At 44.5% G+C, this 16,704-nt stretch overlaps 1 protein-coding gene across 8 annotated transcripts in view; it reads right to left on the reverse strand.

Annotated features, from left to right (window-relative positions):
* The window catches only part of hecw2b (HECT, C2 and WW domain containing E3 ubiquitin protein ligase 2b), a 33,858-nt gene extending 18,818 nt beyond the window's left edge, over nucleotides 1-15,040 (reverse strand). For all 8 annotated transcript variants that reach the window (XR_012593052.1, XR_012593051.1, XR_012593050.1 and 5 more), the window contains exons 1-4: nucleotides 14,486-15,040; nucleotides 5,743-6,995; nucleotides 904-1,011; nucleotides 654-748 (exon numbers count right to left, since the gene is read on the reverse strand). Coding sequence is in view for 4 of the 8 variants with exons in the window: in XM_074627703.1 (XP_074483804.1) it covers nucleotides 654-748; nucleotides 904-1,011; nucleotides 5,743-6,142 (603 nt within the window). In the remaining 4 variants the exon portion in view is untranslated. The remainder of the gene's footprint in view (nucleotides 1-653; nucleotides 749-903; nucleotides 1,012-5,742; nucleotides 6,996-14,485) is intronic.
* Between the last annotated feature and the right edge of the window lie 1,664 nt (nucleotides 15,041-16,704).

Consider the following 16,704-nt stretch of genomic DNA (forward strand, 5'->3'; position numbering starts at 1 on the left):
AGACTCAATATGACCACAAAGAGACTCAATATGACCACAAAGAGACTCAATATGACCACAAAGAGACACAAAGACACTACAAAGACACTCTACATGACTACAAAGAGACACAAAATGACTACAAAGAGACACAAAATGATTACAAAGAGACACAAAACAACTACAAAGAGACACAAAACCACAGATAGATGCGTAAAGATTACAAAGAGACACAAAACAACAATAAAAAGAGGTTAAACAACTATAAAGTCTGTGTGTCTTGCTCCTATAGGAAAGAGAGTGGGGCCTTTTGCATGTCTGTGCCCGGGGTCCCATTGTCTTATAATATGCCCATGCATACTGTTTTTTTCTGACAGTTGTAGTTTGAAACATTAGGCAGTGGTAAAAGTCTAAATGGACCATTTTGTCTGTGTAGGTCTTTTGTGAATCACTTCAGAATTGTTTGATAAGTATGGTCACTGATCACTGGCTTCTGGAGGCCTATCATATGGGAGAATTAAGGACGGTTTCAAAACTGGGAGAAAAGTCAGAGTTAATAAAGATCAGAGGGAAAAAGGACAGAATAAAGGAGTAGAAAAAGAAAATAAGAGATGATGGTGAAAGATAGGAGGTGGAGGAATGACTGTAGATGGGACACACACACACTAACATACCAGTACTCCAGGGTTCTTGACGGTGATACAAGGTGTCGTTGCTCTTAACGCTCCACTCACACCGTGATAGTATTTGAAGCAGATCTTAGTTTCCGCTGTGGAGAGAATACATACACAAATGATGTCATCATTATGACACCATCAGGGTTATTTTCTCCTCCATATCCACTGAAGATGTTAAATCAACTGACCTTTTAGCAACACATAACGGTAACTAAGACAAACACGGCACCCATGGGGGTCCACTCACGCTCCATGAAGTAGGGTTCCGGCTCCAGTCTCCACACGATCTGTCCTCTCTGGGTGCCATTCACTCCACGATTCTTGGAGTCCCACACGTTGGCCACACACGACTCATCTGTGAAACACCACACACACACAATAACACATTCACAAGCTGTTCCTTTGTGTTTCAATAACACACACTTGGCTCTATACAGATGCTTTTGTAAATGAGGCAAGTCATTTAGTAAGGTCACAAAGCTATGGATCGACTCACTGAACAAGCCAGCAGCGTGTACGAAGACCTCAGCAAGAGATGATTTATGTGAACGGAGTACAGAGAGTTGGTAGTTACTGTTCTCGAGTCAAGATTATGACTCGGGTTTGGTGCCATAATCAGTGTGTTTACCTGTACAACAATCTTCTCTATAGAACTACGATCGGGCCCTACAGGAACCTGCATAGTTTCTGTGCAAGTCTGACCCGAGCCTGAAACACGGCAACACACAAGTAAAGTACAAGTATCTGCATACTATACGAAGTAGGATTACAGTACTTGGATAAGTATTGCCCCACCGTGGCCACCATATGATCCGTGATGCCACTAGGGCTATCCCGAATACCATTTCTTGGCCTTTGAAGCTTCGGTGAGAAATATTCAAAAGGTATTCGAAGCTTCGCGGAGCAACGCAGCACTACAGGCCGATACGCTCTAGTGTCCGTCCATTTCCATCTCCCCGTTTCAGTGTCCGGAACCGACAACATCCGTCTGAGAATAACTAATAATAATTAACGTTGGATATGAATAATGTTGTGGGATTATTCCTTAATTCATGGGCTATTTTGGGATTTATAAATTATTACTACATACTTAAATTATTTATATATAAAAACAAAGCATTCGAATAGGAATTTGGAGGTCGAATACCATGGCAATGGTCGAAGCATTCGGGTCAGCCTTAAATGCCACACTACCACCAAACGTCTTTCTTTCATTTTGTTCTCAGTTTGTATTGTTTGGATCTTTTTGGGGATTTCACAGGAGAGGTAAGGGAGTTATGTTGTGTCGACAAACCACCACGGAAGTTACTGGTTCCTGAGGGTCATAAACCACATCCCTGTCTGTGCCTGTTGAGCCATCAAATATTTATGTGTACGTCCTGTGACAAATGGCCCGTGTCCTAATGGATCAATGCCGATGTCTGTCAGCCACACAGGCACATATACAGTACACCCTTTGCCCTCTGTCACACCAGGTCACCATCAATAAACCCTGAGCCTTTGTTGGTGACAGCAAATACGTATTCCTCACACACACACACACACACACACACCTGTCTGACCTGGTAACCCTGTGATCATCCAAACCGTATAAACTACTACACACACAAACCCTTTTACACACACAGGTCAGACAGCAGGGTGAGGTTACGGAACTCAGGCGGCTCCAGCTAGGCTGGAAACAGTGCTTGCCTCTGGGGAGAAAACCCCCAGAATTCCCCTGCATGGGTCAATAGCATCGAAGAGCTGCGGAGAGTTTGGAGGGATGGAGATGGAGAGATCACCTTTCACCGGCTTTCTCTGTCTCAGATAGGGGACTCACTCTCTTTCACACACACACAACATCGGTCACCTGTGGTTTGAGATGACCTTAGCTTTTGTGAAATGGTGTGCATTTCATTGGCTGCTGAAAGCTGCTCTTTCACACCTGAGCCTGAGAACTGCAGGGCATCACTGAGCCCAGCTGGTAACAGAGACGGGCTCTTATCTCACATTAAGGAAAAACAAAGATTCTTGCATGTCTTATTGTATCATATATATTTTTCCATTTTTGGTTTGTACCGATTTTGACAGAAAAAAGATTATTTTACCTCGATTATATGTCCTCTATACGCATCCACAAGGTGTAGTGTTTCCTGCTGCAAGAAGAAATGTTTCAGAGAATTTTAGGGACTGTACGGAAATTATTAGGGGGTCAGAAAAAGGGACGTTTTTTTTTTGTTTGTTTGATTTTTCCTGAGGGGAAAGTAGAATTTTTTCTTAAACTGTATTTATATCTTATTTAAGCCTTCTTTTTTTTTTTTTAAAGTATTATACAAAATAGTTATATCATGTTTGTTAAAAGGGACTGTATGTAAGTTTTGACACGTATAAACGTTTTATAAATCGTTTTTTTTTTTGCAAATGTGTAAACAGGTTGTAACCTAACCTAAAAAATGAGACCTTCCGCGACTTTCTGGGTTTCCTCTGTCACCATATAGACGGCTTTTAATGTAAACCATGCAGGACGTTTTTGCCATTCACGCTCGCAAGTGCCTTTACTCTCTTCAGCTCCGCTACAGGGCTAACAGTGCTAACGTTCGGTTAGAAAATGGAGTCCGCTAACGCCAACAAACGAACAGCCCCCGCCACAACTCAGACCCAAACACAAACTCCAAGTTATAGCTAGTGAAGCCCGTCTGTGAAACAAGAATGTGACCGACGTCGGACGAAAACTAGCATCAACATCAGCTGGGCCTTCGAATCATGGAGGGATCTTTTGGTTTCGGATATCAAAACAGACCCCGAGCTGTCAATAATGTTTAGTCTTGTGTGTCTCGGGAGTGCGAGCATAAGCGCAAGCAACAGGACGCTGACTGTCGCTGACTTAACGGCCACGTGTGTCGCTGTTAACAAGCTACTTCTGATTCTTACGTATAGCCCCTTTAAGTCCAAGGTGTCATACGAAGTTGCCTATAATTCAAGTTCCGCATCATATAGCCCTTACTGCTTAATTAAGAATCCAGGAACTGAGTGCAAATCGATATAATATTTTTTGATATATCATTTGTTTATTATTATTATTATTATTACATAAATGTAATAGATGTGCGCTATTAAATGTTTAAATCGGGATACACAGTCTTACATTTTTTGTACATATTGGAGGGAAGGTGTTGCAGTTTTTTTCAAGTTAAAGGGAGGCTCCAAAGAAAATAATATGCTGGGGAGAGCCTCGCTTTTTTAAAAAGTGAAACTTGCTTACAGTCCCTTACAGTAAACAGTGTCCTGTTATAATTTAAGCAGCTGAGAATACACTCCCAATGCTAGGAAGTGAATAGTGAAAGAAAATACAATTTGTGATGTCACAAAGTGACGCGAGTATACCGGTATTGACGATAACCGTGACATTTAAAAAAAACAAAATATTGATATCATGTTAACAATACAAATATGATAATATCGTGTAAATAATCCAGCGCCTCTTAAATCACGCTTTTGTAGAGTAACGGGTACAGACTCTCTCTCTCTACACCTCCCTTCACTCGTATTTTGAATGTCATTCATTTGCCAAAAAAAGAGACAAAACGCACAATAAACAAAGATGTGACTGATAGCATTACCTTTTTTCCTAATTTTCTATACATATCGTGCAGAATTTTGTATTTTTGGAGTATTGTTCTGGGACAGACGGGCCGCACTTCACCTCACACCCTCCGTCATTCACCTGTACATCACTCTAGGACAAGAACACTTGAAATATTGTGTATGTGTGTGTGTGCGAGAAAGAGAGAGGATGTAATATGAGTAGCTAAAATGCTACTGATGCTGAGTCAGCATCACTTTTCATCAGGATGACCTACTCCCTTTCTCTCACCATCTCTCTCTTACACACAATCCATTAGCCAGTTAATGTAGCACCAGTGGGGCTGAGGTAGGCTGTAACCCCTATCATATCACTACCCTACAGCAATTTCTATTACACCACCGGACAAACAGGAGAACAGACAGGCAGGGAGACAGACAACTGAGAGACAGAGAGACGGGAGGTGGACAAGAATGATGACGATGAGCAAGCGAGAACAGACCGCAATGGAGGCCCGTTTGAGAACAAGCTGTGCACAATTAAAAGCTTACTGGACAGGAAAAAATAAATACAGAGACACTTGCTGTGCTTTTGGTCGTGATGCTACAGTAAAATGAATGCTCTGAAAAGGTAGAATTGCTGAGCAACTGTAATATACATCAGACCGGCAATACGTCATGCAGAGCAGGCTCTCATGACCACGCCCCCTTTTGGGGGAAACCAATCCCGTGTCCCTCATAGACGGTAACAGAGGAAACAGAACATGTCTACAAACTTCTACTTTAAACAAACCGCTGATAGTAACAACGCCATGCTGAAGAGCTGCTGTGTAGTTGGTTGCACCAACAATAAATCCTAAAAAAGATAGAAAGGGGCTTCATGGCTCCAAGCTATAGACCAGACCAGCATGGCTTTATGGCTCCAAGCTATAGACCAGACCAGCATTGCATCATCTCCGAGGCTGCGCTCTCTTCTGGGGGAAAGAAACTCGCCGTCACAGGAGAGGAAATGATGAAAAGCTGTTTCACACTGACATTAAAAGGCTCATACGATACGTGAACATTCACTGTCAGTGTGCTAAATGGCTAAATGATGCTGGTGACAGTGACGTTAACGTTGAGTGTGAGGCTGCTGCAGTAATACAGTCACACATTAACGTTATTGCAGCATCAGACTCTCGTCTCCAACTAAATCTCAGGCGATCTACAGAATAGCAACGAGTCAAACAGCTGCTTGCTTTGCTGCTTTTTGCTGCTTGTCAAAGTAAATTCATTAACTTTTGGTTTAGGAAGATTTTTGGGGCAAAATTTTGAAGACAATAACTTGGGAAATTGTGACGGTTGTGTTTCATTATTTTCTAGCATTTTCTAGTCTAAACGATTAGTCGTCAAGGGGTTAAAAATGATCACTAGGTGCAGCCCTTGTTGTGTCGCATGAAAGTCTTCGAAACATAGATGCTGAAGTTCCCCTCCTGAAGCAGACTGCTCCACACTTCAGTGGGGGGGAGGTGCGTTTGCTCACCGATGTGGTACAGGCCGATCCAGTCGGTGGCATCCACTTCCTCCTTGATGTCCCAGGAGATGACCAAGTGGCCGTGGCCTAGAGTCAGCTGGTACGTAGACGCCGTGAGTGATGAGCGGCTGTCTGATGTCACCAGGTCCGTGTCGCTGTTGGCCCGCTGGAGCCCAACCCCTGCCGTTTCCGGTTGGCTCCCTGACGACATGGCGGAGGAGGAGGACGCAGAGTCTCCGACTTCGTCCTGCACCGACAGGCTGCGGAGGTTGTCCGGACCGATCGTGTACGGCCGGGAGTGCGGGGTGCGCCGACGCACCGCCAGCAGGTGCTCCCGGGCGCTGCCGTTGGTCGACGACGAGGACGGGGACGCGGGAGTGGAGGAGGAGGCGGTGGCAGCCATCGCCATGGTTCCCGCAGAAGAGGAGGAGGCGGAGAAGGAAAAGCGAGGGGGAGAGGAGGGGAGTTGGTGGGGGTGGGGGTGATGGTGGTGGTGGTGGTGGTGGGAGTGGGGCTGAGGATGGTGGTGGTGGTGGTGATGATGATGGTGGGGGGGGGAGGGGGAGGATGGCTGGGGGCGGGGGCGAGGGGGGAGGACGGCTGTTGTGAGAGAGGGGCGAATGGTGGAGGCCAGGTGGGCGGGGCCAAAAAAGAAAACAAAAAAGAGGTAGGGGGAAGGAAGTTAGGGAGGAAGAAAAGGAAGGAAGGAGACACCTATAGCTTAAAACCAGACCAAACTGAAGGATGGGAAGATGAAGGGAAGAAAAAACGGAGAAAAGGATGGATGGAGTGATCACGAGAGCAGTGCTGTCCAAAGCAACTTTTCAAAAAATGATTTTTGGTTCCTTGATATACATCTCTTTGGCCCTGCTGGCGTTCCCTTTGGCAAGGCACTTCAGAGTTCCCAGACTCCACTGGTCATCATTCAAGATGTTATGAGGCAGTCATTATATCAGTCATGGATATCAGTGTGAATGTTGATTCATCTCTCTTAACACCCCAGGACGCCTGTCCATTCTGACAAACACGGAAGTGTCAACAGGCAGAAGCAACGTCTTGCTCTAGGGCACTACAGTCATTTGTCAATCATCCCGGGTACCCCGTTATGACATAGGGAAGCGGTGGAGGTGGGAGAGAGGCGGAGAGATGAGGAATTAAGGATGAGAGGCGATCCGGAAATCCTCCTGCTGGTCTGTCCATGGAGGAGGGGGTGATGACGGGGCGTCTCCAGGGAGGAGAGGGGTGGAGGGAGGTTTGAAGACCTATAGGAGAGAGAGAGAGAGAGAGAGAGAGAGAGAGAGAAATGAAGTAAGAAATGTGATAAGGGAAAGAGGAGGACAAGGGGGACAAAAAGAGGGATGATGGTCAGTATTTTGTGGTAATACGTCACTTAATACACTACAAGATGATTCTGAAAATCATCAACATGTATAAGAAAACAGTTCCTACATGCAAACGTTACTAGTGTGAGGGCAACCCGTTCTCATTCCCAACTCGTCACATACGGACGCTTGGGCAGGACCTCTTGGCGTCATTTTTTTAGCTTACAGTGTACCTCTTGGCGTCACTTAGGTTTAGGCAACACAACAAAAAAGATCATGGTTTGGGTTAAAATAAGTATGTTTGTTATGTACGTACATCGGCACGCTTCCAGTTTGGAGAAGCAGACAGGAGTACCGGCACGGGAGCTAAGCGATGCACTGCTGTGGACGCCACGCTAGTTCAGATCAGAAAGTCACACAAACAAACTAACCGAACGGTAGACCAGCAACTACCGTGTTCTGAGAGGTAAAATGACCCAATGTTCCCATCCACAGCCGCTTTATCTCGCCATCAGACAGCCCTTTCCCACAAGGAACTGATGCGGTTATATCGCCCTCTACAAAGCCTCCAGATTCCATTGACAAAAACTGTAATTTTAACTTCACAGAACACGGAGGTATACATACAAACCCACTTTAAAAAATTCCAAACTAACCCTTTCAGCTAGTTCCTTAGCACAGCTAATATTGACTCACCTAAGGCGAGCGTTCACATTATTCATAACCTTACTTTGGTAACCTACATCACTGCTTTTTGCTAACGGCTGAGCGGGCGGTTCCATTTGAAAACCCTGGAAAATAAAGATTAGCTTTAAGTATATTACAAACAAGTTAAGTAAGTGAGTTTAAGTATGGATAACTTCGGTATTTTTCAACCTGGGCCCTATTTTCCCAGGTTTTAGTGGCGACAACAATTTTTGAAATAGGTCCAGTTTTGAGGTAGAACGCTGCAGACGGCAGCCGCTAAACAAGCTGTGATATAATCCTTTGGGGCAACCTGGTACCGTCAGTTTACGTCCACTAAAAGTGTTTGTTTTTGCCACTGACAGGCTCAGACTGTTAATAGTGTCTGACAAACATTATAGAAAGGACCCAACAGAGGAATGAGAGCGAGCTGGTGAGGGATTCTTGGGTGCTCTTGATGGTCTGGGATGTGCATTTTTCAACTCCCTGCTCTAGCCATAGTATCAATCACTTTGATACTACCTACAATAACTTTAAACACAAAAGGTAGACCTTAATGTCAGCCACACAATGAGTTCGTAAAGATGTCTCCACACCGCTACATCAGAGGCTAACAGGTTCATTTCCTCTTCCTGAAGGGATGCAAATAAATCCATGTCCAGTCGACCTTTAAAAATGCGTGCACACACACACACACACACACACACACACACACACACACACACACACCTTACATTCTCTCTCTCTCACACACACACACACCCTTTGGTTGCCATAGTGAGAGGTGACTACGCCAAACCGTGTCTCCGCTTCCGCACCGGTCCCGTCAGACCTACCGATCAGCCGTCACTCCCCTCCTTCCTCTCCTCTCCTTTTCCTTCCATTAAAAGAATGAATGGACGTGCACTCACACACACACACGCACACAAGCATACCATCCCCCTATGCTTCTGAATTAGCTGTGCAATGTGCTGCTGATAGAAAGCCAGAGGGAGAGAGAGAGAGGTATACAGGAAAAACTGCAGGGAAAGAGAGAGTGCATGTAGGGGAGATCGACCCAAATAAATGATTGATGATGATTTAGGAAGAGGAGGAAGAGAAAATAGACATCGGGGTGCATTATTGAAGATTTGATATGCCCAAATGTCTTGATTTAAACCTGCATAACTGACTTTTTGGCCACTCGGGGGCAGAGCAACAAGCTATGAACACAACACACACTGACTTAGCATTCGAATACTGATTTGAAGGTCGATTACCATGGCAACGGTCAAAGCTTCTAAGCATTTGGGTCAGCCCCTACTACCATGACAGCCAGCTCAACAGCTTTTTCAAATCACTCATGTTAGTTAGGATATTCACGATTATCCCGGTAAAGAAATTCACCGTGATCAACTTATTGTGAGTTTTTGTTTTTTTGCGGTCCACGCTAAAATCCTATATCATCCCATTCCTAGTCATCATATCATTATCATCATCAACATGAATAGAGAAATATATAAAACTCATCCCCTCACAATTTAAGCATGCCTATACATGTTGATTGGCATCCAACGATTAGAAGTCAAAAGTTAGTTGAAGAAGAAGCAGTGCGACGCATCATTTTATTTTGAAATATGATACCTACATTATTTCCTGTCAGAATCACGATGCAGTTTACTTACTTATCCAAAATAAATTCCAAGCTTTTACTGTGGATCATCCTCTAAATTCATTCTGTTTTTAACACCAGCAAACCCACAATGATGCAAGAGATGCAAGAATAAACCACTAACTAAACCAGACTCACACACACACACACACACACACATTCACGCCCACACATCTGGACAGATTTATAAATAGCTCAGGGGAGAGGCCAGTGCTGAGCATGGTGTGCCGCTGGCAGGGTTTAAAGCCACTTGTGCCCAAAGAGCTGAATCACATACAAGTACAAACTGTTAAAATGATGCTGAATGTCTGTATGCTTTGTACTAACAACACCCATTCACTCTCTCCTTCTCAGAAAACACTGCAAAAACTCTTTCACACTCCATCCTGAGGGTCAAACTAAAACCCTGCTGCACAAAAACACATGCACACCGCTGCCTCGTCTTTATAAAACTAATCAGAAACAGAAACACACACACACACACACACACACACACACACACACACACACACACACACACACACACACACACACACACACACACACACACACACACACACACACACGAAGCTCTCGGGAGGTACGTGTCCTTGATCCAGCAGCAGGATTAAAAACAGAGAATGGGAGAGATTTACTGTTGACAGAATGCCTTCTCTAATCCGCTGCTTTACCACACGGCTTCAATCCGCAGCTGGAGCCCTGGCTGCCTCTGCAGCTAAGTGTTTTTTTCCCGAAATATACACCTGAGCTTGTATTCAGTTAAGTTATGCAAGTTGTACTGGGTCACCTGATTTCTGTCTTTTGAATAAAGCTGGGTTTCCACCAAAAGTTCCTCGGACTTTTTTTAGTCCCTAGAACTACTTTTAAGGAACTAAAAGGTTACACTGTTGTCTGCGTTTTCACCGCAGCCTAAAGACCCGCGAAGATTAGGCAAACTAGTCCGCTCACGTATGAAAAAGCGACGGCCGTTTAACGAGTTTCTGTTCGTGACTACACAACAAGGAAGACATCGTTATTTGTGCGACACTGCAAAAGATATGAATCAAACACATGACAGAATACTAGGATGACCCGATAACGTCTCACTTTGGTAATAACATTTGCATGTTGCCCCAGTCGCTGAGCTATGCCAGTAATTTTAATCTTAATAATTCAAATTAGCACTGAATGAATATGAGTCACTGATACCTGGGATCAGTTGGACATGTGGTGTTGCGATAGACGAATGCACTTTGGTTCCACATTAGTTTGACATAACACAACTGATGCAATTATACTGCAGAAGTCTTTAAAGTGAATGAAATTACAGCTACTGTATTATGGATGGAGGGGAAGTCTGCTTATCAGAGGCAGTCAATGCCATGATAGGAGCTTGTAATAGCTCATTATTGTCCTAATATATATCTGCATACTTGTCAACGGTTTACCCACAGAGCTGTGAAAATCTGCCATCAGAGGAAAACGAACACAGCGTGAGTTTCCACACCAGTCTTCTAGTTTGCATAGATTTACCAACCCCCCCCCCCCTGTGATTAACTATTTGAATCGATTGACAGCCAAAATCTCTCATTCTGCCAGTTTGTCCATGTGGGCCCCCGTTCCTGAAGTGTTACACTGTACTGTGTGAGATTGCATCTATCCCCCAGCAGAAGCTTCAACTCTGCCGGTTATTTATAAATGGTGAGACTTTGTGACTAAATATACACACAACCCAGTGAAAACAGACCCAGGCACTGACATCAATACACCACAGCCAGTCGTGGTGGTGCTACAAACACAGACCGTATGCACTGGAAGTAACGCACGTACGTACGCTCAAAACCTGTTTCTGATTTGGTACTACTTTCATCCTACGCTAAGAAAAAAAAAGGAATGACGGGTAGAAGAGCATGCACATTCATCACAAGTGTTTGTTTCCTATAAAATGTTTGTGGGATGGACAGGAGGAGCGTTTCATCCCTCCGACTCCAGAAACCCTCCACTGAAATCAAAACACTGCTGATATTCTTCTAGGTGGGGCAGCGCGAGTGCAGAGAAAAGGATGCGTTACTGAATTATGCACGTGTCAGAGCTTAAAAGCTGCACTAGGAAAGATTCAGATGTAAAGAGAAAAAATAGTCGTAATCAGCCTAATTAAATCCCAAAGTGGAGCTACAGTGGAAAAGGCTGACCCAGTCCCTTAAGATGCCAGAAATGTGTCCTATTTGCCCAAATAAAGTTGTGGCGGTTGGGGTTGTACACTCCTCTGCCCCCTGACTGCTAACTCTGGAGGATTCCTGGTTGGGTGTTGACAACAAATCAAAAGGTCTATTAAGTTCAATTCACTGGTATAAATCTGGAAAAGATTTGACGTCTGAGATAGGACCACTATCACACACATATACACACACACACGCAGTCCTGAAATAGCTGTAGCGTGATTGGAGAACAATGAGGCGGTTCCGTCAGAGGCGACAGCTTCCTGTCCCCAACACACCCCTCACATTCCTCTGTGCCAGTTTGTGTGTGTTTGTGTTTCAGTGCATTCTTGTACTTCTAACCCGGTGCAGTATCCAACGTGAGAGACGTGACAGCGCTCCACCAACTCCTACTTAGGGGTTAAAGCAAACCGAGGATATGACGTTAAAGCAATAAAGATGTGGGCATTTAGGTTTACTGAGAAAGACTACTGGGTTGCATTATGGGAAATGTAGGACTGACTTTTTTGGGCCTTCACCTGGACTAAATGTCAGGATATCTCTGATGCTTCAGTTTTGAACATTCTGTTTTAAAATCTGTCTGAAGTGGAACATAAAATTACTGGAGTACCACTTTGTATAAGTCCATGCCTGACATTAAAGCTAGGGTTGGTAATCTTCAAAAACATTACAATTACAATTAAAAAAAAACAATTACCAAAAGTCTGGTATCTGTGGCTGTCGCAGGACTGTAATAAACCCGCCTGTCTACCTATCTACTCTGCCCATGCACCCATTGCGCATCACCGACAGAGACCAGCGAATCTTCCGCGAGCTGCCAGCTTGACAGCTGAGTACTAACAACAGCCATGTTAGTTGTTTACGTTCATTATGATAATTTAGGGGTTAAAACAAACTGATGATTGCGATAATTTTGGGGGAGTGGCTTAGGAGGGAGGCCTCAAGGAGGAGACGTCATGCATCATTAACGCGTCATATCTTTGGGGTACAAGACAAAGCATGACCGCAGCTCTAGTTACACTGCAAATGTGTTATACCCCATACCCCATACCCCAAGACCCCGTGTCCGCTCGTGTGCCAGCCTCTTTCAATAGGCCTTGGAGGCCTGAAGGGACGGGTTGTCAGTGTTGCCAACTTGGTGACTTTTTCACGAGATTTAGGGACTTTTGGAGCTAGTGCTGCTTGCTGCTTTTATTGGAAAGAAAGTCGGCAACACTGGGCTGGGTTTTTAGGTTGAGTCATTTTTAAAATCTAGCGTACTGTTGCTGGCTTCTCAAGATTACCAACCCTAGCTTTAAAAGGCCCTCACACACCAAGCCGACGGACAGTTTGGGGCTGTCGGTAAATATCAGTCTAGTTTTTTGCGATGTGTCCCGCATCGTCGGCTCTAGTTTGTCCATGTTTGAGTTTTTTCAGACAATCCAGCATGTTGAGAATCAATTGGTGAGAAAAATCATTCTGATTGGTTGTTCAGCTTAAGCAAATCAAGAGAAAAGCATGTAAAAGCATGTTTCATGTACGTATCGTAACAACAGCTTGTATATCCGCCGTCCTCGCTCTTCCTGTTTCCCTTTTTTTTAATGACGAATACAGACTACTGCGACCTGCTGGTGTGGAGAGTTATGTCATCTCACGCAGGCGCAGAACATAAGTGGTAGTTGACCGTCGACTGTAGTCTTTGCGGTGTGTTCGAGTGCAACTTTTTGGCCAAGACAAAGACGACGTGAGGCGACGTAACGGTGGGCCTTCGTCGCCGCTAGTTCTTAGATGTCGGGTTGGTGTGTCTGGGCCCTAGGAGAAAGAATTTACAGGGTCTTTTTTATCAGGGATGGCAAATTATTCTCTGTTCTAGCCTCACCACCACATATATTTTTCATAAGAATTGGCTACTGCAGCTTTAAAATCAACCACCTATTGGCACATAGAGGTTTTCACTTACTGATGATGATGGAATTTGTTAGTTTACACAATATGGCTGCAGTTTCATCCTCCAAGACCAGGGGGTTTGATTCACGGAAAAGCACGGGCAAGGATGCATTGATATTATGAAAGTTGTATCAAATATCGGGTCAATAGGCGCAGTAGTCAAAAATAGGCTTGATGCATTTGAGAATCTCCCTTTGTATTGGAGTGCAATGCCAAGATGCAGCAGAGTGGCGGTGGAGTATAGATTTCTACTGAAGTGTCCCTGAGCAAGACACTGGAAACCTGTTCAAGTGTCAATGAGGGAAAAAAATGAATGAATCTTATCCAGCATCAACCAAAACACTTCATGAGGGATGCTACACATCCAAACTAAAAATGTTTTTTGCAAAGATCCAAATATTTTTTAGTGATAAACACACATCTGCAAGCTAAAGGAAAGCCTCATTTGTCAGCCACAGATGACCTGCCAATCAAATTAACCTCGGCCTACACTGTTGTTTATTACATACAGATTAGTTTCAGATCACTATGGAGCTATTAGGGAAGGAAATAGGAGGAGATGAGCTGTTATTGTGGGACTGATCTGATTGTGTGAGCACACCACAGCTCTGATCTGATTTACTCACATTCTTTAACAGTGTGCAGGCCTACTGCATGTGTGTGTGAGCAGGTTTTCACTTTTTGCATGATGCTGAAGATCTGATTTTTAGCTTTGTTTTTGTTGTTGTTTCTATTAGGCCTTTTATTTGCCACCATGATCACATCAAAAAGCATGACTTCATCGGCTCACAACAGCAGCCAGATAAGGAGGCAGATAACAGAAGCAGTAGATCAGATTGATGAGTGAAAAAACAAAATGTGATGAAATACATTTTGCTTGTGGAGATCAATTAAAAGGCAACATGTGAGGCTGCCAGATCTACATAGCAACAAACTAAATCTCTGTATTACATATGAGACACCTCGCTTACCTTTGCTGGGATGATTTAAACGACCACACCTGCATGCAAAATCCCCACGAAGAAGTCGCTTAATTATTGACGACGGACCTCCATACGGCCCACCGGACACCACCGACTCTTCATCGGCTTCCTAGCGGGATCCGGTGCTCCAGAGCCCGGCCACACAGCGCGGCCGCTGCCCCCCTCGCTCGGTAGTCTCCAGGCCAGTCTGAGCTGAAAACCTCCCTTTGGGTTGTTTTTAAATCATAGTTGCCATCTTCTCTCTTGCACAGCGTCGTTTATTCCTCCGTGGTGTCGCCAGGCTGGGGAGAGAAGAAGACGTTCATCTCTTATTTATTCGGCTGGACCGATGAACATCCGCCGCCTCCCCGTTTCCGCTGCACTTTATTCCCGTTGTGCTTGTAACGCTCTTCCACACCGGAGGCTGATAACACCGACCGCATTCTGATTACAACGACATATCTCCGTTATTAGTGCTGGTGAGGAACTTTGTTTTTAAGAAGCCAGGCCTTGTTGTGGGAGTCCATAGTGAGCAAGCTCAGCATCAAAATAACTGATTTAACGCCTCCCTCCTCCTCCCAGACCCCGGGTTCCTAAACTGAGGTTCGGGGACCTTCTAAGGGTCGTCACACGAAATGTTCAACCAAGTTAAAGGGCCCATATAATAAAAAAATGATATTTTCATGTTTTTTTTATTATATAGCAGGCTTAAAGGGACTGTTTGTAACTTTTTACACGTATAAATCTCCCGGGTCGGTTTCCCATGCGTGCTCGCATATGCGCGCTCACGTGTGGCTACGCTGTTCAGACTCAGACTCCAACACAAACTACACGGAAGCACCAAAACGTCTTGGTTGTATCTAGTGAGGCCCGACTTGCAAAACAGTGTTGGCGGCGGTCGTAGTACGCGTGGGAGACTGTAGCTTTGGTCTCCAGGGTGCCGGTGTCTCCCTCCGGCTGCGGTCAGAGACGATAACCATTCTCTTCCTGCTTCAGCCCCGGAGGCTGAGGCAGGAAAAGCCAACACTAAGATCAGCATTGATTCATGGAGAGACCTCCGTCTGGTCAGCTAACATTACTGCCAAGCAGCTGAAATATAGAGTGTAGAGTCACTTTACTGTTTTGAGCGATTTGATGAACCTGAAAATGAGCATGATATGGGACCTTTAAATGACAAATGTAAGCATTTTAAAAGAAAAAAGCTCCATTTTACCTTTCTGTGGCGAGAGCGCCGTCATGTTGCAGTACACTAGCCTGTGACGTCACGAGGTTGGTTGGCTCGGCTGAGTTATGCAGATGATACAACGGTAGAGACCGTGAAAGACGGAGACTGAGGAGACAAAAGAGGGGACCACAGCCAACATTATGTGGGCCCCACATGGGTTATGCTGGGGGTATATGGGTTCCAAGTGGGTATGGGCCGAAAATGGGCATCTCATCTGGGGCCCACTTGGGTCCCACTAAGTACGCAGGTCCAACATAGGCTCCCCATGTGGGTTCTAGGTGGGTCACTAATGGGAAATTAGTGCATAGGCTCAGAATGGGCAACACAAATGGGTCCCACTTGGGTCAACTAAATTGGTCTCACATACGCTCCCCGTGTGGGCCACCCATGTGGGTCAATGTACATTATTGTATTGTTCCTGGATGTAAAGATGTGATTTACAATGTTAAAACCAAGGACAAGCTAGCTACCGGCTCAACATTAGCGTACCAAAACTACTGTCACAAAGTCAAACTTATCTCCAAAGCAAAACCTAGAGACATTATCGACCAAGTGTTACCTGTGTTCTCCTTTAACTAGCTAACTAAATAGCTATCTAACTCGTTGATACTCTCAAGCCGACGAGCACACGGACCAACATAATTATCATTATGAACGTAAAACATGATCATGGCTATTGTTAGTACTCACAGCCGTCAAGCTAGCTAGCTAACTTCGCTATGTTCAACTCACAGATGAAATGTTATCTTACCTGATGTGTTTTATCCAGCGACTCCTTCAGAGAGAGACGTCACTATGCCGCTTTTGGGATGTGTCGTCTAATTCCGTATTTTCACAGTCTGATACTTCAACAGTTTTACAACAAACTGCGACTATCTTGACTTGCAAAATTATGTTTTAAATTAACAAACATATGTGTGATTCATGTTGTAATTCAGACGGTATCAAAAAATTATTTGTCTTTCACTTTTGACTACCGTACATATTTCTTCAGTAACAAGGC

The sequence above is a fragment of the Sebastes fasciatus genome, chromosome 24 (genome assembly GCF_043250625.1).
Source record: "Sebastes fasciatus isolate fSebFas1 chromosome 24, fSebFas1.pri, whole genome shotgun sequence".
Taxonomy (NCBI): Eukaryota; Metazoa; Chordata; class Actinopteri; order Perciformes; family Sebastidae; genus Sebastes; species Sebastes fasciatus.